The sequence below is a fragment of the Vombatus ursinus genome, unplaced genomic scaffold, assembly GCF_900497805.2.
Source record: "Vombatus ursinus unplaced genomic scaffold, bare-nosed wombat genome assembly UNPS02014820.1, whole genome shotgun sequence".
Classification (NCBI taxonomy): Eukaryota; Metazoa; Chordata; class Mammalia; order Diprotodontia; family Vombatidae; genus Vombatus; species Vombatus ursinus.
The window spans coordinates 20,177,600-20,204,479 of NW_020954598.1; the positions used below are offsets into that span (position 1 = coordinate 20,177,600).

General features: G+C 43.1%; 1 protein-coding gene across 1 annotated transcript in view; it reads right to left on the reverse strand.

The window, feature by feature from the left end:
* Positions 1 to 16,534, reverse strand: part of DNAH1 (dynein axonemal heavy chain 1) — a 158,891-nt gene extending 142,357 nt beyond the window's left edge. The window contains exons 1-3 of the mRNA XM_027837286.1: positions 16,497 to 16,534; positions 5,391 to 5,581; positions 1,487 to 1,559 (exon numbers count right to left, since the gene is read on the reverse strand). Coding sequence (XP_027693087.1) covers positions 1,487 to 1,559; positions 5,391 to 5,549 — 232 coding nt within the window. The 5' untranslated portion in view covers positions 5,550 to 5,581; positions 16,497 to 16,534. The remainder of the gene's footprint in view (positions 1 to 1,486; positions 1,560 to 5,390; positions 5,582 to 16,496) is intronic.
* Between the last annotated feature and the right edge of the window lie 10,346 nt (positions 16,535 to 26,880).

The window sequence follows — 26,880 nt, forward strand, 5'->3', positions numbered from 1 at the left end:
GAAGACCCTGGGGCCTGTTAAGAAGAGTCTTCAAACAGATGCTGGGTCTTAACACTTCTTTTCTCCCCAGCAGAGACCAGTCTAAAGTCAAATGTCTGATTCTTCCAGGTTTGGCCCCAGACGAGCCTGGACTCTATAAAGCAAAGATCTGCTGTTCCCACTCACCTCCCTAACTTACTAATGCTTCAACAGCTGGCCATCACAGACCCCTGGTAACCTGGGAAGACCCTACTTTAGGGCTTTCAAGTTTCCATTTTATCTGTATCTTTCTGATATGGACTGTCCCAGGTGAAGCTGCTAGGAGGAAGCAGAGGCCCGCTAGGTTCTGGTGCATGGGCCTGCTGGATGGAGGGCACAACCTGACGGGTCCTTGACTCTGGATCCCCCCCGCCATGTGGGGGCAGCATGATCACTCCCAGCCTACCCTGACAGGCCATCTCCCCCTCAGAAGAGCAGCCCAGAGGGAGAGAAAGAAATGACTTGTAGTGCCAGCTGTGTGTGTGACCTTGGGGAAGTCACTTCCCTTCTCTAAGATTCAGGTTCTCAGGTGAGGGGTGGAAAATGAGAAGAATCATGCCTCCCAGAATCTCAGAGTTGGAAGGAACCTCACAAGTCAGTCAATCCAACCTGCGCCTGAAAAGGAACCCCCTATGCTGACAAGTCATTCAGCTTCTGCTTGAAAGTGTACAGTGACAGGGATCTCACTACTCCCTGAGGCAGCCTATTCTACTTTGGGAGAGTTTTAAATGTTAGGAACTTTTTTACTCATGGAGCTAAAATCTGCCTCTGCCACTTCCTCTCATCACGGCGCCTTGGTCCTGCCTCACCTATTTCCAATGAGTGTAATCAAAAACAAATGAGCTAAGAATGCAGTCACAGGGAGCCCTAGGACCACAGGCCAGCCCCGAATGTTCAACTGGCAGCCACTTGAGGGGGCACAGCTCATTGTCCCCCTGCCAGCAGCAAGGATGAGCAAACTTGGCTCCCTTTGCCCAAGACTCTCACTGCTGGGGACAGCCAGGAAGCCTCTAGGACACTAAGCGGCTAAGCAGACAAGGTGAATGAATCAGTGAATCCAGATGAATATGAGGACCCCAGAATGCTTGATTAAAGCCCCCTGCCCTCTGCAACTGCCTCTTCATGAGGATGCTCACAAGAGCTGCTCCCATTGATACAGACCATTCTGCATGGTACGCAAAGCCCCTTCCTCACCATACCCTTGGCAAGGTTCAGATATAGGGATCATTTCCTCCTTTTCCAGAGGCCATACTCATCATTACATAAGAATTCCTCAAAGTTAATCAGCACCAAGAGCTACCCTGGGGCACACAGGCACCAGCCATGTCAGTTTCTGCATGGCCACAGCCTTGAGGAATCCTTTCTGCTCAGGGAAACCTGGGTAAGAGGAACTACTCTGCTCATGCCCCGGCTCCACCCCAGCAGGCCAGAGATGGGAAACCATCAAGTCTCTTGAACACGCACTTACCATTTGGGGTGAATTCATCAAGGTCTGCCTGTCGGAGGAGGTCCTTGTGCACAATGGCACCGGTACAAACATCCTGAAATCAAAGACATTGAGAATCATCTGGAGAATGGTGGGGGCAACACCCATGGACCCTCCCAGAGAGGCCAGAGAGAAGATAAGTTACTGCTTTAATGAATGCCCGTTCCACCAAAGCCCTGGGCCTCCAATGCCACAAACGTTCTCCTTCAAGGATGACTACGCTTATGGTATCTATTATTTAATCATTATTTATTCATGAACAGGCAGTTCTCAAGGGAAGAAACTATCTAAAGCAATATGTGAACAGTAATATGAAGGGTATTTATACCCATATGGAAAAAATGCTCCAAGTCACTAACAATTAGAGAAGTGCAAATTAAGGCAACTCTGAGGTTCTACCTCACATCTGCAGATTGGCAAAGTTGACAAAAAGGGAAAATGACGAATGTTGGAGGGGCTGTGGGAAAACAGGCACATTGGGGCACTGCTGGTAAAGCTGTGAATCAGTGCAGCCATTCTGGAAAGCAATTTGGAACTGTCAAAGTTATTAAGCTGTGCATATCCTTTGACTCAGCAATTCCACCATGAGGACTACATCCCAGAGATTTTTTTTATTAGTTTATTTATTTTTAGTTTTTAACATGCACTTCCATAAGATTTTGAGTTCTAAATTTTCTCCCTTTCCCTCCCCTTCCCCCTCCCTAAGAAGGTGTGCAATTTGATTTTTTTTATTAATTTATTAATTTATTCTGGAGATTTTTTTAAAAGGAGAAATGGACCCATATGTACAAAAATATATATAGCAGCCCTTTTTGTAGTAGCAAAGAAATGGAAACTAAGGCCTATCACCTGGGAAATAGATGAACAAAGTATGGCATAAGAATGTAATGGAAAACTGAAACCTGGAAGACTTGTATGAACTGATAACAGAGTAAATCGAGCAAAACCAGAATAATTTATAGTACATCAATATTGTAATAAATGAACAATTTTGAAAGGCTTAGGAGCTCTGAATGTCACCATGATCAACCATGATTCTAAAGAGCCAATGACAAAAAATGCTGCCCACCTCATGACAGAGAGGGGATGGACTGATATGTAGGATGGGACAAAAATTTGTGAACATTGGCCAGTGGTGGGATTTGTTTTGCCTGACTATGCTTGTTTGTCACGAGGGTTTTGCAATTTTTTTTTCTGGGAGTAGGGGAAAGATGGGAGGGAAGAAAAAAATACATGGTAATTTAAAATATAAAAATATAACTGCTTTAAAAATTGAAAAAGAGTAAGAGTGGGAGCTATGATCTTCAGGCCACTCCCCCCCTCCCAAAAAAAAAACAACCCATATCAGTTAGAAGCAAGTCTTACTGGTTGTTTTGATCTCAAAATGAACTGGACAGACAGCTTATTATGCTACTTTCTCCTAGGTCCCACCCCCTACTTCTCATTCCAGCTGAAGTGATCTCTCCCTCTTCACATTTTCTTAAAATAGCTTAGTGGATCTCTCATGGCATCATAGAATTTAGATGTGAAACAGACCATAGAGATACAATCCTTTCATTTTAAAGATGAGCTAACTGGGACTTACAAAGTTAAGGTGACTTGCCCAAGGTCACACAATGAGCGAGTAGCAGATCAGACATTTGATGCCAAATCCTCTTTCAGGTGTACTAGGAGGGAGAAAGTAGGTGGAAGGAAAACCCTCCCTCTTCTCCTCCCTCCTGGGACCCCAAAAGGTTGATTGACCCAAGGTCACACAGGTCGTGTATGGCAGTGTGACCCTCACAACTACCCAGTGAATTAGGTGGTACAAATCTGATTAATTCCATTTTACAGATGAGGATACTGAGGCTGACAGGCTTTAACTGACTTGCCCAAAGTCACACAGCCGGTATATGTGACAGTTCGGTCTCAACCAAGGTCTTCAAGCTCTGGGACTCACTCGCCTTCTGAAACAACCTTGTCATGTAAGTGGAAGAACAGATCCAGGGCTGACTCCCTCTCCTCCTCTTCACTCACCTCCCTCTGCAGTTGTCTTGCTCTTCCCTCACTCCCAATTCTCTCCTCAGGAAAGGATCTTTGCCAGTAAGGTGTCCAATGTTATCCCAGGCTTCGCCAGTGTCTTGGCACTTAGCAGGGATTGAAGCCTTAAGCTGAAGATGACCCCTTGATGGTGGACTGATAATAGGACCTCACAATTCTTTATCAGCTCTTTCTTCAGGACACCCATGCCAGAAGGGTGGTCTGAGTCCTACTATCCCCATTTTTATAGAAGAGGAAACTGAGGCCCAGAGAACATGGATATCTTAGGGCAGGTCACACCCAGAGAAAGCTACTCACTAGAGGGGCGGCCTACAAGACCCTTCTATGCTCAGGGCTTCAGGGAGAAGCTAGAAAGCAGGAAGCTAGCAGGGAGGAAGGGAGGAAGAACTCCCTGCTGGCTCTCAGCGTGGTACATGCAGCATGTCATTGGAGCTAGGGTTTCAGAGCAACACCTGGGTCTCTACGGGTGCCTGCAAACCCATTTTTCTCCCAAGTCTATGTCTAGGCCCCAACAACTGGCAGATGTGTTACGTCCTACAGATGCTGGAAAGTAAGAAGTCATTAGAGGCAAGCTTCCCTGCTGACTGAATTTAGATGTAAGAGGATGGAATCCCTCCAGTGTCAGCATAGGGGTGAAAGAATCAAATCAGGCAAATGGGCATTGTGGAATAGAAACAGAAAATGGCAGACCTGGGTGGTTCTCATCATCTAGCTCCCCCACTTCTAACCCCAAATCTCCCTATATAAGTCACCAGATTTGACTTCCTAAAATGCTACTCCCATACTCCCTACTCAAAAAACCTCCAAAGATTCTTGTCTAGAGAAGCAAATCTGAGCACATAGCCCCTTCCCCAGCTAAACTGGACTCTTCACCATCCCTCAAATACACTATGCATGTTCCTAGCTCTGCACCTTTGTTCGTGCTTTCTCCTTGCCTAGAAAGCTGTCCTCCTTTCCCTCCCTCCTTCCAAACCCATCCTTCTAAGTCAGCTCACGTCTGTAAAGCCTTCCCAGAGACCAGCAAACACGGGTCTCTCCCATCAATTCTTAGCACTGCTGTCTGCAGATCTCTACACATTCAGCACTCACCCCACCCTCATACCTTTTGTATTTTCTTCTTTTATCTGACCTTGCACTTGTTTCTCTTAAATTCCCATTGACTCTTAGTTCCTAATGGGGCAGGAACTGTGTCATGCTTCTTTTATTTCCTTCACTGGGTCTAGCACACAAAAGAGAAGGAAACCACTGTTTCCCCCTCTCAGCTTTGTTACTTAAGCTTACCAAAAAGACCCTCTGCTAGTCCTTCTTCCTGGTACCTCAGGGAATCCTCAAGAAACCATTTTCATATGGGGCTTTGGCGCACTTATAGTCAGGGGCCCAAAGTTCAAGCCCCAGGCCTACCACTTGCAAGCTGGGCAACCTTAGGCAGGGAGGGCAGACCCCTCTCTGGACACTGTCATCACTTACATTACTTCCTTCACAGAGCTATGGGAAGGAGTAAGAGAATGGAGACAAACAGTTTGTTCATTTTAAAGTGCTCTAGAAATGAAGGTTTCTAACAAACAGAAGACTAACTTTCATGACATTAGTTTATCAAAACTCAAGTGTGAAAAGCAGCTAAGCAGGCCCGCTCTCTGAAGTTCCTCCTCTGCAAAGCTGTGGAGGTGATGTGAGTCTCACAGACTGAATGCAAATGCAAAGTGAGTCACACAGACTTTGGTAGTCACCAAAGTCACCAAACATGATTTAGAACTCCATTTGCAATCAATAGAGAGAAACTCATTGATGGGATTTGTAAAGGCCCACAATTCTTACAATAGCCAAGAAAAAGGCTGGTAATACTTACACCTAAGATATCTAAAGTCCCAGGAGTAAGAACGTCAGAATAAAACCCACGGGTTTTAATCACTGGATACATCTTGGACTTGTCAAGTTGAGAATTAACATCATCATCAATATCTGGATTTCTGGAGTGCTTGGGATATTCCTGTTTGTCCTTCTCCATCTTGCCTTCTCACGTAAAGGAGACCAAAGGTCCTGTAAGAAATCCACAAGGTGACTGATCTCTAGCAAAAGACCTCCAGTCATTCTTCTGCTCTGAGCATTGGTTGACTCCTCTGAGTGTTAGTTTCCTCTTTCATAAATTCAATCAATCAATCAATCAATGTTTATTAAGCACCTACTATGTGCCAGGCACTGCACTCCATCACCATGCCTTGTGGGAAGAGAGCGCTCTGTAAACCCTAAAGCACTTCAGCAAAGTGTGCTATTACTATTATCATGATGATGATGATGATGATGATGATTAGGTTAACTTCTATCCCAGGCTGCCTCAGTACCCCAATGGCTTCATATCCCGCCTCAGTAGCCTTCTCCAGCTTCTCACTCAGGAGCCACTACCCTTAGAATCTGCTTATATAACCCTTTAAATTGGTATAACAGGTAAGCACGAATTTTCTAACCAAATTTCAGTGGAAAAAATGTGGTACGTCTTCAAAGAATCACATTCTAGATGCGGCTGGCTTCCCCTGAGTGCTGCTAGAAATGGGCAGGCACCAGAAGAAGCATTAGGGACTGGGGCAAGGCCACTGAATTAGACTAGAAAATTAACCAGGGAAACTAGCGGGGGAAGGTGCCGCTAGCACACACCCAGGCGGCCTTGCCCTGGCTTTCCCTTGTTCCAGCATCACTAAGGAATACCTGGCTACCCTCAGAGACTTAAGGACTCTTTAATGAGGGGAAGTTTTGGCCGGCCTGCAGAGCTGGATGCTGAATTCCACTGTCCCCTCATCCACTCTCCACTCCTCCCCCACCCCATTCCTTTTACAGATCACCTCTTCCCAGCAGGGGCCATCAGTCCACAGTACACTGCAGTAGCTCATTCCAAACTGAGCCAGTTTCTTGCCTCTGAACTAAGTTTCATTGCTCTGGCAAAGATATTAAGTGAGAATGGCAGCTCCTCATGATCATCCCTCATGTGACGAAGTGGAGGGAGATCTAAAGACAGAATTGACCCTGGGGTTTTTGCTGAACTTGCTGGGGACGGCTAGAGTCTAGACTCAGTCAATGAGCACTTATTGAGCCACTACTGAGTGCCAGGTGTTGTGCTGAGTGATCTAAAGGGCCTCTCTCCCCCATGGGCAGTGTGTGTGTTCGCTCCAGCATGTGCTACGTGCATGTGGATTTAACTCCTGGGTAATTACTTTGCCTTCTGTCTAATTAAGCATCCATCTCTTTACTATGCAATGTGTTTGCTGAATCAGGGAAATTCAGTGGAAATGAGGCAAATCTCTAATGCCATGGACCTAGAAGCTGCCAAAAGAGGGCAAAGATAGGACTCATTCAGGACACTTTAAAAAAAATTTTAGCTGTTTTTAAAAGGCAGCTAGGTAGCGCAGTTGAAAGAATGTTGGGCCTGGAGTTAGGAAAACCTGAGCTCAAATCTGGCTTCAGAGACTTAGTAGCTATGTGACCCTGATCGAATCATTTAACCTCTGCCTCAGGTTCCTCAACTGTAAAATGGGGATAATAATAGCACCTACCTCACAGGGCTGTGAGGATCAAGTGAGATACTATTTAGAAAAGACAGCACAGTGCCTGACACACAGTTAGTGCTTAATAAATGCTAATTTCCCCTTCCCCTAAAGTACTAAATCAAGCTAAAATGTAGCAAATAGAAAGCTGTGCTTGAGCAAAAAGACCTGGGTTCAAGACCCCACCTCTGACTCATCTTGGCTGTTGACTTTGGGCAAGTCACTTCATCACTCACTGCTCTGGGAAACTTTCTAAGACTCTAAATTGCAGAAAAAACTGTGACATCTGCATTAGTGGAGGGAATTTTCCTTCTACCCATGAAATCGCAGGTCCAGTCACTAGCAATAACTGTAATAATTCAATAGGCATATTTTTCCTCTTCTATATTTCTATATTATAGCCTTCCTAGACTATAATTTGACAGGAAAAGGTTTTCCAGTGAAAGAGACAAATTACTACATGTATGTTACTACATACATTATAGCATGATGTGTCAAGTGTCATAGAAACTGTTGTATATTCTTTTTTTTTTTTTGGAGGCAATCGGGGTTAAGTGACTTGTCCAGGGTTATACATGTAACCCTGTCTTGGGTTGTAACATGTAACATGTAATGTGTCTCAGGCTGGATTTGAACTCAAGTTCTCCTGACTCCAGGGTCAGTGCTCTATCCACTGTGCCTCCTAGCTGCCTCCCAACTATTGCATATTCTTGAAGTATAATCATGAAATTGTCCTTAGACGTTAATAGTGTCCAATTATTCACCAGCAAAACTTTATGAATTGATGACCTCCCTTTTAAAAAAAGCATCAAGTTCCCTCTATATGCTTTTTCATAACACGATATCCACAAATAATTTTCTCAGGTCACAGGGAAAATCCAACAGTGGTAAGCAGACCACTCCCTCCCACCCTAATCTTTACACTTCCACAATAGAACATGATAAAAAGGGATATCCAATCAGTATCAGGATGTGCCATCTCCATAAATGCCCACTCTCTCCCTCCAGAAGAGGACTTTTCCATCTAAGGTTATGGCCTCCACTGACAGAGGATCATTCATTAAGCCTCCAGAGGCTCACCAGAGGAAGAGTCGGGCAACACCTTGTTAAGATACACTTCTGTCTTTTGCCTTGCTGTTTGTTCTTTCATTTTAGGTGGAGATTAATCTGGAGGCTCTAATCTTTGAGTTTCAAAAGATCAGGAGAGCCAACCTCCTGGCACTGGGGAGCAAAGGAGTTGGAGTCCGAGCTGGGTTTTACAAGAAGTGACCCAAAGAGCAAGGAGTGACCTTGGGAACCCAGTCCAGCCGTGGCTGAGACAAGTCAGCGATGCCACATATGGAGGTGAATTTAGTGGAGTCAATGCAATGAGAGGTAGAAACTGAGCTCACCTTCCCAAAAACCAAGGGGATATGAGGAGAGTGTACCCTCAAGGTGCTGGAGGAAACTGTCTAGACTTTTGTTGTTGCTATATCTTCACACTAAATATACTTTTGTAAAAGCTAACTGATGTAAAGTGATTAAGTGAAACTGGGGCTCAAATTTAACTACTTACTGGGGGCTAACAGTAGTGTGAAACACAACCAGTAGAGAGGGGCTCAAGCCTCTGACATTAGAGACACACCAATCCTCAAAGCTAAGGCCTTTTGAAGGCACCTCCAGTTCCAAAGTCACAACTGAAGCTAATCCAAGAGGCTGCTGCAATTCCCTACATGGTAGGGCTCGAAACCCAGACACCTGGACAATCCATGCCTCCTGTGGGGACTTACAACAATACAGAAGCTGGTGTGTCAGTATGGAAGAAGCCATGAACACTCCACCTCAAGGGTTATTTCAGAAAAGCTCAACTTTAGTGACTCTCCAGTGCCTTGGAATAGAAAGAGTTATTTGCAGCAGAAACTAAGCCCTGCAGCTGGCAAGTTCTTACCATATGAGGGGGATATGCTAGAGAAACAACAGCAATTCACCTCAATAACTACCAAGCTCTTCAAGAGAAAATTGCCCAGAGATAGACCTTGGGAAGCATCTGAGTGTTAATCACTGACATCAATCATACGGCCCATGTAAGTCACCCATATGGGTGGTACAGGAAACAACTGGGAAGGTCTGGATGTGCGTCTAGCCTATTGGCATTTCGGTAACAGAACGAAGGTAGACCAAGACACCAGGCCACAAGCACGTTGTGTGCTGTACTTCCTAGAGGGCAGCCAGGGATTTTCAGCATTGGATCTATGCAGTGGACACTATCAGATCCCCATGACAAAGGGAGATTTTTTTTTAAGTGTTCTTCATCTGTCCAATATAATTCCAAGAGCTTGAGCATATGCTCCAGGGAATTGCTGGAACCTCTACCACTTTCAAATGGCTTGTGGATGAGGTAGCTGGTGACATGAACTACTTTGAGGTGTTGATGTATCCAGATAATTTCATCCTATTTACAAAGATATGGTAAGCATTTGGTTGGAAATTATTGCTGACCTGAGGTTGTCAGCTGACAAAGGCCAGTTCTGCAGAGGCTTTGCCAAGTATGTGGGATTCATTTTGTCTAGCAGAGATTGAGTATTGAGCCCCACCCAAAAGACAGCAACACTCCTGACCTGACCACAGCTAAAGAATGGTTGAGAGCTAAAGACTGTTCTAGGATTAGGCAGCTACTACTAAAATGTATAAAAAAACCGTGTTATCATCCCAAACCCTCTTGATGGCTTCATTCATGAATACATGACTAGGAAAAAAAAAAAAGAAGCAGAGAGGAAAAAGAGGCAATCTGGCCTGAACTTCTTTCTCCATTTGGACACTGTTGGGATGAGAAACATGAGCACAGGCACCCAGCTGTCTTGAATTTCACAAATGAAGCAGCAAAGTGGTGCAGTGGATAAGCACAATTCCTCCCCTCTAGATTCTTACTTCCACCTGGGGGAGTCGGAGAATCTGTTTGTCTCAATTTCCCCATCTGTAAAATGGAGATAGATAATAAAAGCACTTACCTCCCACTGTTATGAGGATAAAACAAGACACTTGTAAATCACTTTGCAAATCCTAGAGCACTATATAAATGTTATTATTATCCATGCAAGCCCTACTGCTTACTAGTAGAGGTCTCTTGACAGTTATACTCATTAGTCCATTCACAAATTGGACTATTCAGCTGAAGTCATGTCTTTAGATCCTAAGCCTAGAGACTGATTTCAAGTTTTGGATGGATAACAATCCACTGACATATTTTGATAAATGACAAGTTGGGCGCTGCCCCCTGGAGCTAGTGCTAGCCAAATATGAATTCAGAGGACTTTGCCAGCCAGGAAGACTAATGCAGGTGCAGTTTCCTATCTCCAAAATCCATGGGGATTCCCATAGAAGGAATAACAGCAGTCTGTGACACACAGGTAGCCAAGTGATTATCTTGGGAATGCTGCTGAAAGCTGGGATTTTCACCAGAATTTACCATCAATAGATGTGCATTTTGTAGCTTCAGACCTTCTTGTCCTATTTGTTGTTGGATGACTGGCAGCAGAGCTGCTTTGCGATGAATGAGAAGAGAGCTATATTCAGAAGTGTGATATAAAAACCAAAAGGTAGCAATAAAAATTTTAAGCAGACTTTTTCTTTCCCAAATGTCTTCTCTCTTTCTCTCTCCCCTCCACCTTTCTAGCTCCTATGACAAAAAGTCCAGGCCATGGAATGTGCACCTTCTCATCAAGAGTTCCGAATTTATTCTTCATTTTACCCTTACAGTGCCTTCTTTTGGGAGCGTAGAAGGACTGAGGAATATCCACAGGGAAAATCTAAGGAATCCAAGAGAAAGAATCTTGATTGGGCATTTCCATTTTGGCCTATTACTTTTGGAAAAGACAGAAGTAGAAAGAGTTATGGCTGCCTTGGACTCCACATCTGAACCTGCACCGGAGAACAGCTCCACCATTCAGCTAACAATAAGCAAATAACAAGAAGTCATACATACTGCCGAGTCTGGCTGAGAATCAATCAAGTCTTTATTAAGCCAACCACAACACTAGGCACTGAGGATGCAAATACAACAAATGAAGTAAAACCTACTTCTGAGGAGTTTACATTCTATTGGGGAAGACAACAAGATTTTTTATGTGTGTTTCTACAGAATAGATATAAAAAGAATTTTTTTTTAAAAGTACTTCAATACAAAGTAGTTTCAAGAGGGCATGAGCTGATGAAAGGGATCAGAAAACAATTCATGTAGGATGTAGTGCTTGAGCTGTATCTTGGGAGAAAAGAGTGTGTGTCAGAGGTAAAGACAAAGTGCATTCCAGGCACCAAGGACAGCCTGGCAAAATCATAAACACATAGGAGTGTTTTGTATGTGAGGAATGGAGCAAAGTCCAGTTTGACTGAATCACAGAGTGTAAGAGGAGTAATCAGGAGACTGGAAGATTGTGAAGGGCTTTAAAAGCTGAACAGCAGTGCTTATATTTGATTCTGGACCCAATAAGAAGTCGCTGGAGTTTACTGAATAAGGTACTGAAATGGTCAGACCAACCTTCAAGGAAAATGGCTTTGTCAGCAGTGTGGAGGATGGAGTGAAGTGGGAAGACAGAGACTCAAGGTAGACTAATCAGGACGCTGTTGCAGTAACGTAGGCAAAAAGTGCTGAGGGCCTGAACCCACAATGGTAGCTGTGTGAGCAGAGAGAAGGGGTTGAGAGAGAATGAGAGAGAGGTTGGAGAAGTAAAAACAATGATTTGGTACTGATTGAATAGGTGGGGTGGGGAAGAATGAGGAGTGGAGGATAACACCACAGTCATAAACATGGGAGGCTGGAAGAATGGCAGTGACTTCCATCGAAATAAGAAGTTTGAAAGGGGTGGGGGTTTGGGAAAGAAATAACAAGTTCTGTTTTCTATGTGTTAAATTTACAAAGTCTTCCAGAGATCTAGTTCAAAATGTCCAGTAAGCAATGGGTGATTTGGGATTAAAGCTTGGGAGAGAAACCAGGGTTAGAGACAGACAGACAGACAGATAGATAGATAGATAGATAGATAGATAGATAGATAGATAGATAGATAGATAGATAGATGGATAGATGGATGGACAGATGGATAGAATGATCAATCCAGGAATCTTTGGCACAGAAATGACAATTGAACCCCTAGGAGTTGATGAAGTCACGGGCAGAGAAGAACAAGTAGAAAGAAGTATTAAGGGACTTGGGACAAAACCTTAAAAGCCCTAAGGAACACCCACATTATGGAGCATGATCTGGCTGATGAACCAGCAAAAGAGACTGAGAAGGGATGTTTAGAACCAGGAGATACTAGTGTGACAAAAGCCCAGAGGGAACATCTACACTAGCTTTAAGGCTTGCCCCACCCACACTGGCCAATCCCCATTATAAGCCATGTTGATATATTTGTGTTTTGTTCCTTTTGCCTCTACAGGTTTGTAGAATTATATATGGCTAAACCATTCTTGTAGTTGACTCTATTTTGTCTCATGCCATTAAAGTAGCATGAAGGGAAGAACTTTCCAGCAACTGAGGTCAGAACCAGCCATATGAGTTTAATAAATCCATACACACCACATCCCTGAACCAAACAAAGGAACACTGTCCCTCATAAAAGAGGTAAAGTTAAGAGAAAGAGGTAGCCAGCTTATTGAGAACCACAGAGCACTTGGTGGTTAACTCTGAGAGCACTCTGGTGTTGAATGGCATTAATAACTGTTGGGGAGAATATGAGACTGCCAGTGCTTTACCCCATAACTTATTAGGGTCAGACACATAGTCAGCTGCTCTTCCTTGTAGTTAAATTCCTATTACTCTGTAACAAGGTTGTAAGCAGGATGGACCATGCAGGGAAATGAATTGAGGGACATTATATAGGCATATGAGGAATAATTATGAAAATACACAGAGTACCAGATCTCAAACTGTATTACAAAGTAGTCATCATGAAAACAATCTGGTACTGGCTAAGAAATAGAGTTGTGGGTCAGTGGAATAGTGAGGTAGACAATACACAGTGATATATGACCATAGTAATCTAGTGTTTAATAAACTCAAAGACCTAAGTTTTTGGTACAAGAACTCACTATCTGGCAAAAACTGATGGGAAAACTGGAAAGCCATTTGGCAGAAAGTAGATATAGAGCAACATCGTATAGTGTATATACCAAGATAAGATCAAAATGGGTACATGATTTAGACATAAAGGGCAACACCATGGGCAAATTAGGGGAGCTTGGAATAGTTTACCTGTCAGATCTATGGATAGGAGAAGAATTTATAATCAAACAAAACAAAGAGAGCATTACATGATGTAAAATGGATAATTTTTATTATGTTAAATTTAAAAGGTTTTGTACAAATAAAATCAATGCAGCCAAGAATAAAAGGAAAGCAGAATGCTGGGAAACAATTTTAAAGCAAGTATCTCTGATAAAGTCCTCATTTCTCAAACATGTAGAGAACTGAGACAAATTTATAAGAATACAAGTCATTTCCCAATTGATAAATGGTCAAAGGATAACAGGCAGTTTTCAAATGAAGAAATCAAAGCAATCTCTAGTCATATGAAAAAGTGCCTAAATCACTATTGATTAGAGAAATGCAAATTAAAACAACTCTGAAATAGCACCTCATACCTATCAGATTGGCTAATATGACAGAAAAGGAAAATGATAAATGTTGGAGGGGATGTGGGAAAATTGGGATGCTAACTCACTGCTAGTAGAGTTGTGAACTGATCCAACCATTCTGGAAAGCAATTTGGATCTATGACCAAAGGGCAATCAAATTATGCATACCTTTTGATCCAGCAATACCACTACTAGGTCTGTATCCTAAAGAGATTTAAAAAAAAAAAAAGGGTAGGGGGAAGAAGGACCTATTTGTGCAAAAACATTTATAGTAGATTTTTTTGTGGTAGCAAGGAATTAAAAATTGGGATATTCCCATCAATTGAGGAGTGGCTGAACAAGTTACAGTATATGATTGTAATGGAATACTACTGTGCTATAAGAAATGACAAGCAGGATGCTTTCAGAAAAACCTGGAAAAACATGAACTGATGCAAAGTAAAGTGAGCAGAACCAGAAGAACATTGTACACTGTAACAAGTCATATTGCACAATGTTCAACTGTGAATGAACTAGCTAATCTCAACAATACAATGATCCAAGACAATTAGGACTCAATGAAAAATGCTATCCACCTCCAGAGAAAGAACTGATGGAGTCTGAATATAGATCGATGCATAATATTTTTCATTTTCTTTATTTTTTTCATATTCTTTTTTTGTCTCTGTTTTCTTTCACAACATGACTAACATGGAAATATATTTTACATGATTGCACGTGTATATATTCTATATCAAATTGCTTACCATCTCGGAGGAGAGGGGAAGAAGAAAGGTAGAGAATTTGGAATTCAAATTTCTTTTTTTAAATGTTAAAATTGTTTTTACACATAATTGGGAAAGAATAAAATATCATTAAGAAAAAAAAAGGAAAATATCCAAATGTAGGACAGTCTTCCCTCAAACCTGGCTTGTGTAAAACCTGAGCATAGCCTATAACTGATATATTTTTGTTTCCTTTCAAAGATAACTCATTTTAGGTGTGTGGACTATATTCAGAACAATATAAAAATTCCAACCTCCAAAATTCAGGCAAAATGACAGGTTTTCTCCAAGGTTGGAGGTTTATCCCTAGTTACAGAAATAACCAGTTTTCCATGATACCAACTCAGGCCTTACAGAACTCCCTCTACAACTCTCTGACTGGGACATCCCATCTGAATGGACCAGAGTGCAGAGCTGGACTAGAAATCAGGAGGCCTTGGTCCTGATTCTAACACTTAACTAACTTCATGATGATGGGCAAATCACTTTGTCCCTCTAAGCCTCAGTTTCCCCATCTGTAAAATGAAGATAACACTTTAGTATTACCTACCTTATATGGCTATTGTGAGAAAAGTTTTGTAACTTTTAAAGTTGCTATGTCGAGGTGAGGTAGTTAACTCTTTTTCTCTCTCTCCCTCAACAAATTTTTCTAGTATAAAACTTGTATCTCTTTTCTGCACTTATTATATTCTACCATGTATCCTACTTATACATGTACATACCATATCCTCACTCCATTAACTATGAGCTCCCTGAAGACAGGAACTGTGTTGTTTTTCATCTTTGTTACCCACCTCCTGGCACAAGGCTCTTTGCTAACCCTAGTCCCCTTAGATTAGGTTTAGGGTTAAAGTCTAAGTACATATTTGCTGAGTAGGATTGAACTGAATCTGATACTCCCCAGAACATACACATTTGGATTCAATTAAATGAAGATAATCCCATTCCCTGGAAAGAAGTTTGCAAACCTTCTGAGTACAAAAAACAAGAGTTACAGTCAACTTTTTTTTAAAGTTTGTTTTTTTAAGTGGAAGAATAATAACAGTTCATAGTGCTTTACACCCTATAAAATGTTTCACACAAACCGAGGCAGGAAGGCAGGAATTATTATCCCTATGGTGGGAATAAATAAACAAAGTCTCAAAGGCTTAAGCGACTTGCCCAAAGTCACAGAATTAGCAGTCAGATTATAACCTCCTTCTCTCTTTCCTCTATCCCTTCTCTTTCTTTCCTTTTCCTCTCCCTTTCCTTTCTGCTCCCTTCTTTTCATCCTTCCTCCTCAGGTCTTCTGACTCCAGGTTCAGAGACTCCAAGTCCTAGGTTCTTTCTACAGCATCAGGGTGCCTTTCTACGTACAATTCATTATCCTGACCAAGGTCAGTCACGTAGCTGCAATAGGAACTAGATCCTGGGAGCTCCCAGGAATCCCTACCACGGAATTACATGGTACCAGAGGAGAAAAATAGAAATGAAGGCAAGTGACGTGGGCTGCGTTAAGTTAAACTGAAAATCTCAAGGAGTCATAAGATTTAGAGCTAGAAGTGTCCCTTCAGCTCATCTAATCCAACCGCACTCAGTTAACATATGAGAGGTGAAGTGTTGAAATGAAGAGCTTTGGTCTAAAGTGATTGGAAGTAATTGAGCGCTTAGCACAGTGCCTGGCACACAGTAGGCGCTTAATAAATGTATACTGAATTAATTCCAATCACTTCGAGTCGAATTGAAGCGAGTGGAGTTAAATTAAAGGTCACTAAGTTGAGGCGCACTTCTGAAGTTCTGCCAAGGTGAGATGGACTCGAGTGCTGTGAATTGGGGCGAGCAGAATTGAAGGGGCTCTCCTTCCTCCCACCTGCACGGGTCCCCCCAGGCCTGCCCTCCTCCCCGTCCCGGGTCGGGGCTGGGGACAAGCCGGGCACCCACCAAAGACTCTCCCCCGCCCCCAGCCTCCTCTCCTGCCTCCAAACCACTCCATTCCCCAAGACTGCGGAGTGAAAAGATGCGGCCTGGGCCTGCCTGACCAATCACCAGGGCTCGCCCCACGCCTACCGGCTCAACAACAGCTTCGGTCCCGGGGTAGCCGAGGGAAGCAACGGCAACCGAAGAGAGCGGGAGCTCAAGCCAGCCTCCGCCTGTCTCTAAAGGAGGACGCGGCGGCCGGTTGCTAAGGGAAGGATCCATTAGAGTCCGGAGGGGGGATCCGCTGTAAGAGCAGCGGCTCTTCCCAAAGGCATCCCGAATTCCGTCAATCCCAACCAAGAGAGTTACAAATAATACTTCTATACTATTGTTTATACTTGTTATCCTTGTCTGCCTGTGGCCTAAAATAAATGATTTCCGTAAAAGAGGTTACTCTCTCCCCCCTTCACATTTGGTTTCTCCCACAACCGGATGCTAATCATCTCCCTTAGTTACTGCGCCTGCCTGGACCCCGTACGGGGCTGGAGGAGCGGTTGAAGGATGGAGTCTCTCCTCTGCACTCCTGCAGCGCCCACTGGTGGTCACTTAAGGACTGGGAGGAGATTTGCTATTATTCAGTCCTAAACCTTATTTTTACACTTAGGGAGACCTGAAGTATGTAGAGACAAGGGACTTGTCCAAGGTCCCACAGATTGAGAGAGACTGTCTTGTTTGTTTATATTTGTACCAACACTTTGCATGTAGTAAAGACTTAATAAATGCTTTTTCCTTTCGTCCTTCATTTCCTTCATTTTTTATTCATTTTTTCATTCATTGTGTTTGAGATATTAAGAGGTTTTCCCTTCCCCATTTCCTTCTGTAATATGACAATTTTTGATGATTGGGGTATTAGGCCCCAGACAGATTTTGAGCTCTGTCTCACACCTAGCAAGGCAGAGCTTTGGAACTGATGTGGGTGAGCTCTACCCATACTCACCTCTTCCAGAGCAGGAGCAGCAGACCCTGCTCTCATGTGTTGAACTAACATTAAGATAAAGGACTTTTTATGGTCACCTGAAGGGCAAGTTATTAACCCACCTGCAGCTGAGGGTGCCTTGGTTTAGGCCCTAAGTGTTGAGTGCTGTGCAGTGAGTGTTTTTCTGATTTGACTCACCTTTCTATTTTAAGGAAATTATTCATTTTCACCACCATCACATGATATCATGAAATTAATTCCAAAATGGCTTGGTCTTCCCAATTGCTGCCCTCACTAAGAACCTAAACAAACAACAACGGGATGTTCTAGAGCCTAGCCAATGGATCTAGGAGTACTCAAAGACTATGATGATGATGTTGGGAACTGCCAGGATACGATGAAGCCAGACTTTCCCCACATCAACCCATCCCCAGTGCTGAGTGAGTAGACACTGTTTTTAGACCCACCTCCTTGTGTTAGATAATGAACATCTATCCTCTCCCTTCCTCAAGTTCGAAGGCACAGTGTACCTATTAAGCCCATCCCCACCCAAGCTAGGGGAGCTAGATTTTTGAAGTGGATAGTGTGCTGGGCCTGGAATCAGGAAGATCTAAGTTCAAATCCTATCTCAGACTTACTAGCTGTGTGACCCTAGACAAGTCACTTAACCTCTGTCTGCCTCAGTTCCCTATCTGTAAAATGAGTTGGAGAAGGAAATGTCAAACCACTCCAGTATCTTTGCCAAGAAAACCCCCAAAGGGGACACAAAGAGTCAGACATTGTTGCGGCCTGAGAGGTTCAGAGACCCCTCAAAGACCAGAGTGCAGGACAGGGTCATCTGGAATGAATTCACAGACTCAAGCATTCTTTAAGTCAGGGTGGCAAAGATTTATTGTTACACTATACAGCGGGCAAGGCTTCTCAAGGAACCTGCAACCTAATAGGAATGACGCTAAAGCTTATATAGGAAAAGTAGTGGATTACGTGCCAAGTATGCTAATTAGGTGATAACATACAACCTTGGTCATAGGCATCATTCACTACTGGAAAAGGAGGGGAGGAGAAAGGGTTCCTAAAGGGTATATTTTTGGTCTGTTATGTCTGTAACAAGATAGTTTCAGGAATTGCTGTCTATAACTTGACCTCTGGACCATATACAATAACTGGGAATCAGTGTATGATAGTTTTATTGATAGAGTCATTGAGGTTTCCTCTGGGAAAGTGGACATTATGAAACAGGCACCTTTGATGGGAAGGCCCAGGACCGATGGAAAGGCTGGCAAGCATCTCTGGGGAGTCAAGCAGGTGCTACACAGGCCTGAGGCTAGTGGGACAACGGGTGAGAAGATATTTAAAAGGAGGACATTGTTGGGAGGCTAGGCAGAGAGCAGGTATAGGTGCTGGAGGTATGAGGAGTCCTATACCCTATCTACTGAGTCATCTCTCTACGTGCCTTTAGCTCTAAAGGGTTAGCTCACTCTGTTGCGGTCTGAGATATTGAGATCCCTCAAAGACTGGAATACAGGACGGGGTCATCTGGAATGAATTCACAGACTTAAGCATCCTTTAAGTCAAGTTGGCAATGTTATTGTTATACTTTTCAGGGAGCAAGGATTCTTAAGGAATCTGCAACCTTAAAGGGGTATAGTTAAAGTTTATATAGGATAAAATACAATAAAACATGTGCCAAATATGCTAACTAGGTGATTCAGGGTGGGATCAGGGAGTGGTTAAAGAGTGGTCAGTTCTTAAAGGAACATGCACTTTTTGTATCTACTGTGCAGGTGTTTTACCTAGAGTTCACTAGGAAAAGCCCACAAGAGGGGCCACATGGAGGTGTGGTTTTAGGCCTGCTAAATCACTAAATTAACTAGAGTTCAGGGGTAATTGAGAGTTGTCCAGTCTGCCACCAGTCAATGTCTTGTTTGACAAGAGAGATGTAGAGAATATACATATGTCTTAGGTCTAGAATACAGATAATGAGGAGTCCAGGATGTAGATAATGAGGTAGGGCGGTAATATTGATAGTTTAGTGGGTAAGAATATCTTTATGACCCAGTGCAAAGCCAGTTAAAACTAATAATTCCTTCAGGTGCTGTTTGTAACTGCACCAGGGAGAGAGATAAGGGTCTTGCTGGGGCCCACTCGTGAATAATTGCTAGGCACAGTGTCCTTGGGTTGGAAAGAAACTGCCAGAAACAATGCTTCTGAGGCCAGGGAGAAATTGGGGTCCAAGCACAAGCACTCAAGCACCCCATCAACTCTACTCCTTCCACCCCCAATACTTCTAAGGAAAACAGCTAGGGCTTTGACCCCAGTGAATCTCTGTACCCAACATTTTGGGGTTCCAAGGCACAAAGTGCCCCCAAATTCCTGGAAGGAAGCAAGCTGAGACTTGTTGCAAAGCCCAGCAGCAACTGTGCTACGTTGCCAAGGCAACTAAGACTTTCATTTCCCCATCCCTTTGTCTCCTCACAATACAGGCTTTTGTGACTGGTCATGATGGCCGAGAAGGAGGGGTGGGAGGGTGTTTGAGCTTTTCAAGTTCCACTGCAGGAATGTCACTGACTTAGTTGGGAGAGTGGGTTTGGGTTTTCTGTGGGGTTTTTTGGGAGGAAGGCGGTCTTCAAGTTCAGAGCCTCAGTTTCTATAGTCTGAAGCCAGAGGCCAAGTGAGATGGCAGGTTTTTAAAATACAGCCAGAAAGAGCCCAGTCTTCCTTGTTCATCTGACCATCAAGCCCAGCCCTACCAACTTCTCAGACTCAAGTCCAGCCCTCACCCACCCAGTGCCCTGTTCCCAAAGTTGTAAGGTCTGTTGCTCCAGTGAAAACAGAGGGAGAGAGAAATGTCGCTGTCTTCCAGGGAAGCATTTTCTTCAGGACCTGCCTCAGTAGACATGCATGGCAGGCGGGGAGGAGAGCTCACTATGTGGAGGGCAGTGCTGGTCCCCCACAGGCCAGGGTTCAAATAATCCAAAGGAAGTCTCTCTTAGTATCTTGTTTAAGTCACCTTTTTTCCTGAGATCTTGGACCTATATAATGTCAGAGAAAGAAGTCACCTCAGAGACCAATGAATCCAACCTCTCCTTTTATAAATGAGGAAACTGAGGCCCAGAATTGCACCAAAGTCCCACCATGGGTCAGTGGTAGAGCCAGGACCCAGGGCTCCTAAGAGGGGGCTCTGGGTTAGGGGCTTTCCCTCTCATCACCGCAGGAAGGGCAGGATAATTTCCAATTATCCTCAAGACCACAAGAAAGATCAGGAGTGTAGGCAGGGAGGAATTGGACAGTGAGACAGCCAATGCACTGTTCCTCAGTAGCTTTGTTGAGGTCTGTAGTAGAAAAGCTGAAACTACAGCTTGTGTGTTTACTCTTCCTGCCTATAAGACAACTCTTTCTTCCCCAGAGGAGGTATAAGGGCTTGCTGAGACCTCTTCAGAACTACTCACCCACTTCTGGTGTCCACCTTCACCCAACTCTCACCAGTGGCTCCAAGAAGCTGTAGCACATCATACAGCAGCCATAGCCCAACAAAACTGTCTTGGCAGACAGGCTAACCCAGGTTGAGGGTAACCCACAGGTCTCAAACCCATCAGAGAATTAGGGGGATATCTATCCCCAGGCACGTGAAATCTTTCCCCAGTGGAATGGGCAGATGAAAACAATTTGTTCCAACGGCCACGAAGGCAACTGAAGCGGGCACTGTGCAGTACTTAGAGCTTGGTCAGACACTGAAGACACCAAGGTCATCCACTGCATCCTGGGCCATCACCAGTCATTCTGACTTTTGTCCTGCCCCTGGACTTCCATGAGTCTGGAAGAGAGAGTGAGGTTGATGACTTTGTGCGACTCTAAATCACTTAAATCCAATTTATAGGAAGTCAAGACATCAACCCATGATGTCATTGGTCTAATTTGAAAACAAAGAATGAACAATAATCCAGTAACCTTAGACCTAGCTGTAGCATACCTAAGCAAAGCTAACCTAAGATGTAAAGAGACTGAGTCAGAAGGCCTGGGTTTTAGTTTTTTGGGTTTTTTTTAGGCAATTGGAGTTAAGTGACTTGCCCAGGGTCACACAGCTAGTAAGTGTCAAGCATTTGGTCTGAGGCTGGATTTGAACTCAGATCCTCCTGACTTCACAGCCAGTGCTCTATCCACTGCACCACCTAGCTGCCTCTAGGCCTGGGTTTTAGAACCCTGAGCCAGTCCTTCTCCTCTCTGGGTCTCTATTTACTCATCTATAAAAAGAAGGGATTAGACTACACAATCTCTGGGACTACACAACTCTCCTATTCCAAGATTCTGATCACTGCTTCTATCAGACTGCATTACTAGAACAGTAACCAGTAAGAGGGAGGAGGTAGTCCCACTGTTTTCTTCCCTGATCAGATAGATGCCTAGATGATTATGGATCCCACATTTTAGCTAAGACACTGATAAACTGGGACTGTGTACAGAGGAGGGTAACCAGAATCCACAGGGCATCAGAGACCACACCGTAGAAATATCAGTTCAAGGAACTAGGGATCTTTTTTTTTAAACCACTAAATGCTTTGTTGATGTCCACTCCACTCGTCTCCATATCTATCACTACCCAACCGCCCTCTTTTCCCTAGGTAAAAGCCTTCCCTTATAACAAATATAACCCCCCAGAAAACCCAAACCCACTCTCCCAACTAAGTCAGTGACATTCCTGTAGTGGAACTTGAAAAGCTCAAATACCCTCCCACCCCTCCTTCTCATGCCTTTCCCCCTTATAATCGAAGGAGGGGAAAATCAAGATATTGGCCATATTGGAGAATTCATATCTGGTTCTTAACCTTTAATCCATCATTTCTCTACTAAGAGATACAAGGTATGCTACATCATTAGTATCTCTTGAATTTACAATTGGTTACTGCTTTAAAGTTCTGAGGTCTTTCCCCTCATTATTGTTATGATCATCATATAAATTGATCTGGTTCTGCCCTTTTCACTCTGGATCATCTCACACAAGTCTTTCCATACTTCTCTTAACCTTGAATATTTCTCATTACTTACCGTGCAATAAAATTCCATTGCAATCACATACCATAATTTGTCCAGCCCTTCACATTTTGGTGGGCACCATTTTGTTTCCAGTTCTTTGCAACAACTAGGAAGAAGAGAAAACTTCAAATGTCTTCAAGTATTTGAAGGGATGCCTTATGAGAGAATAAATTAGTTCTAACTAGGAGCAGTTGGTAGAAATTGTAGAGAGACATTTTGATGCAATCAATCCAAGACAAAATGTGAAGGACTGTCTGATGTTGGCAGCTGCCAGGTGGACGTTGTGGCAAGATTGAGGTAGAATCTGAGTATTTGGAAGTCGAGGCAGGGGCTGTGGTAGGCGGAGTTGTGGTGAACTGGGATGGGCTGGGTACGGAGAAGCCCTGAGGCAGTGGGCAGTGCTATGTGAGATAAGCTGGGTGCAAGGAAGTAGCTGGAGCATGTGCTCCTGAGGCAAGGGGCGGTGCCACGTGGGAGTGGGACGGCAGAGGATGAGTTCCCTTTGCTTAGTCCCCTCCCTATATGCAATGTCAACCCCAGACGCCTCCTTCCTGTGTCCTTCCTGACTTCCTAGGTCACGTACTCTTTGTCTATGCACTAATCCCAGACACCTCTTTCCTGTATCCGGTCCTAGCCTCCTGCGTCACTCCCTCTCCCTTGGTGCGCTAAACTCAGCCCCTTCTGGTATCTGACCCTACAATCATTGGCTAGTAGGCGGGCTGAGGAGGAGGGGCTAAGTAGGTACTTAGGAACGTCTCGGTGGGAGCGCAGGCTCTCTTTGCTCCTGCTCTGTTGCTCTGGCCTTCCTGCTTGGCCTTGCTGTGATGGCCTCTGAATAAAGCTCTGGTGTTGGCAGCCTCCCGATGGGTCCGTCTCTGTGTGTGTATCCGGGTAGGCTCCGAAGGCTGGTGAGTATGACTCTGGCAGCCTGCTCCTTATAGGAGGAGAGTGTTCGGCACCGGCACAAGGTCAGCGCGGCTGGTACAACAAAATTTTCTAACATTGAGATCTATCAACAAAGTGGCATGAACTGCTTCCAGTCAATTAGTCAACTAACATTTATTAAGTACCTGCACTGTGTCTGGCTGGAGCAGAAGGTATGTGCAAGGGATCAGGGGAAGAGTTAAGATGAAGTGATGCATATAAAGGGCTCTGCAAATCCTGAAGATATATATGTGTATATATGAGTATGTATTTGTAAAATTTTTGTTATTCTAAATTTGACAGACATTAGAATATTACAGAAATGTTAACAATGGTTACATTATCATAATAATGGTGATGGGAAGCTGAATCAGATATCTCATCACAGGCCCTGAAAGCCAGGCTGAACACTGTGGAAGTCCTCTATTTTCTCTGGACCTCAGTTTCCTCATCCATAAACTGGAGGTAATAATCTTTACATTATCTACCTCTCAGGGAAGTTGTGAGGATTATGAAAAATGATTTCTCTTGGTAATCTCTGTCTTGGAGACTCAGAGCTCCCAGCTCCCCAACCTTCTGTCCAAAGTTTTTCAGAAGGACATTATTGATAATGCGTTTGCATTGAAATTTCTTATCCTGGTCAAACTCCAACCCAGGCCTGAATTGATTTTATCCTCCTCAGCTTTGGGTGGAGACAGATTCTTATGCCTAGATAGCCCAAAGATTGGGGGTGGTCTGATAGAACAGGTCAGGATTAAGTGACCTAAGTCATGTACTCAAGATCTCATTTTAATGTAACCTACCTCCCAGTGTTTTGACCAATCAGAGTTGATTGGCACCTCTTGGGAACACCTACTCTTTGAAGGACATATAACCCTGTACTCCCAAATCCCAAATCGAGCCAGTCCTGAACTGGCCCACTTAGAGGGGCCCAGTTTTGGACTGAACTCCCATGTGTTATAAAGAAGACCCCAGACTCAGTTCCAAAGACTGGTGTCTCAAAGACTTTTTATTAAAGAGGTTGAAGTGCATCCTTTCGATTCTCGAGAAGCAGGCACGCTTCCTTTGAAGGGGAGAGTGCGCCACGTACAGAAGCAAGAGCAAGCTTTATAGTTAGTAATTGCCTAATTCCTCCCTTCTGGATTAGGATTGGTACTAATCCTTCTGTGTTACAATCTTCCTTATACGCCCTGTTCATATATTTTATATACATGTGATCCCCACCCCTTAACATACATTTTGTGCTAGAATTGTGTTGTCACTCCCCTCCTGGATGGAGAAGTTAGCCTGTCTGTGCTGATTTCTTATCTACTTATGTGGAAACTTAACTCTTATTTCTCACAATTCCTCCCCCTTTTTTTTTAAAGTAAAGATTTGAGCTCTGCTGTATTGTTTCAGGGCAGCGGGAGTGGAGATGAGGAGGGACAAATTCAGCAAACTCAAGTGAAAGTTCAGCAAGGGAGGGAAAAACATGAGAGCTACTCATTAATGCTTCTTCCCACCATTCCCTGAGCAGAAAAGGCCCCACTTTGTAATGCAATGCTGGCCCTGCCTCAAGAGGTTCCTGAAGACCAGCAAGAAATCTAACCAAGAGGAGGTGGATCTAGCGGGTCTTTTACAAATAACAGTTTTACAAATAGCTGTCCGCTAACTTCTGGTCATGTACAAATAAATAATTCTTAATTAAAATGGATGCTTCTTTCAAGGCATTTACAAGATAAGTCATAAGCTACTCCTTAACATTAATTAATTGTATCAGACTGATGCAAATTTAATCCTGGTTCCACAATCTCCTGGCCTAATTATCCTCATAAATCCTAGGCCTAATAACTCAAGTCTTATGCTTGCATCTTACCATAATAACCTCAGATGTGCCTGCATCAAACTATTGTTTAATAGATTTGATATTTATGCTTAGAAAACTTATGATTATAGGAATTTGCCATGAAAGAACATGAACATTACTAAAGTAAGGAAACAATGCTTTCTTAGATTCATGTCAATTCCAGGCAGAAGTTATATAATGATCAACTGCATTGGGGCAGGTTTAAAGTCTGCCAGGTGTCATAGTGGAGAAATTGAGTCAGGAGAATCCTACCTCAGCCATGCAGAAAAATCGTTCTCCCGACCTTCCCATAAGAACACCCTCTCTTGCAGCTCACAGATGCAGCTCACAAACCTCTTTGCAGGTTGCTGAGGTCATGGGTCAGTAGCTCAGTCAGTTCCGTGTTAACAATTAGACTCAGAATAATAGTTCATTAACAGTCCCCAAGGTCTTGGATAGCAAATACCCTTCATCAGGACTATAGTTTCACATTAATTAGGGAACATATCCTAAGTGAGGTCTAAACAGTTTGCATAACTTCCTACACATATTCTGGTTCCTAATAACATCCTGAGTAAAATCACTGCTCTAAATAGATTAGCCTCTCTGTTTCTCAAGTTTATTTATCCCTCTCTAACCATTCTTAATCTGAAAGAATGAGACACTTTCAGGACTCAAATCTTATACATATGATAAGTTCAAACAGTAATTTTAGCTCTTGCTAGGCCAAGGAATGAATTCAGATCAAAACAGATTTTTCCTATTTATAGCTTATTACAGAAATTTAGATGCTTTAGTATTAATCACTAGCCTTAGATCTCTGATGCTGCTTCCATTGAGACTATTTCTCTAAATGCACCCAGTTAAATCCAATTCAAGGACACAACAAACCCAGGAATGAAACTCTAAGTTCATAGTAGGTTTGGACATAATTTTCTTACAAATAGAAATTTAGTAGGCCCTCTAAAGGAATACCAAAGATGTCATCAAAACTTTTCTTCATAAAAGTATTTCCTTTTCTTAAAAACAGCTCAAAATTCCCTAATTACCATAAAATTTCTAGTTACCTAAATTCTCTAGTCAAAAAGGTATCTGTAATGAGCCACTTATTAATAAGAGTTTCACAACACAAAACTCCTACACAACGTTGATAAGAATTATGAGATTTTACAAAAATTTTTTTTGCATAATTACCAAGTTTCTTTTCACACACACCAAAAATATTTTTACCAGTACTTCATTTAAACAATAACTGCAATAGCTTAGTTAGCAATTCTAAACTTCATAAGTGGGAGCCAAATAATCCCAGCTAAAACTTTCCTTTAAATACAGACAAAACTTGGAAGTCCTCATCTCTTAAATTATAGTACTTAAAAGGAAATGTTACAAAATGGGATCATATAGAGTGCCCCAATAGCCCGACCCATTTTTTTTTTCTGAAGGCACAATTCTCAATCAAATAACATTCCAAATTATAAAATAAATTGCCCTTCCAACAACATAATATAATTGCTTACCAGATTACATCATATAAGAAAATTCAGAAATATGTAAGCACTATATTAAAAACTTGAAATAGACCCCCAAAAAAACTTTCTTTCTTTCTAGACCCCTTCACCAAGTCCAACAGTCTCCTGGGGCCACTGCCACCCCAACAGACTGGCTTTTCTCTATTACCTAGGCTAGGCCACCATTGTCTTTTACTGGTCTGATAGCCTCAGGCTACATCCAGATTCCCGATTCCATGAAGATTCAACCGCAATGACACTACTTGGCTG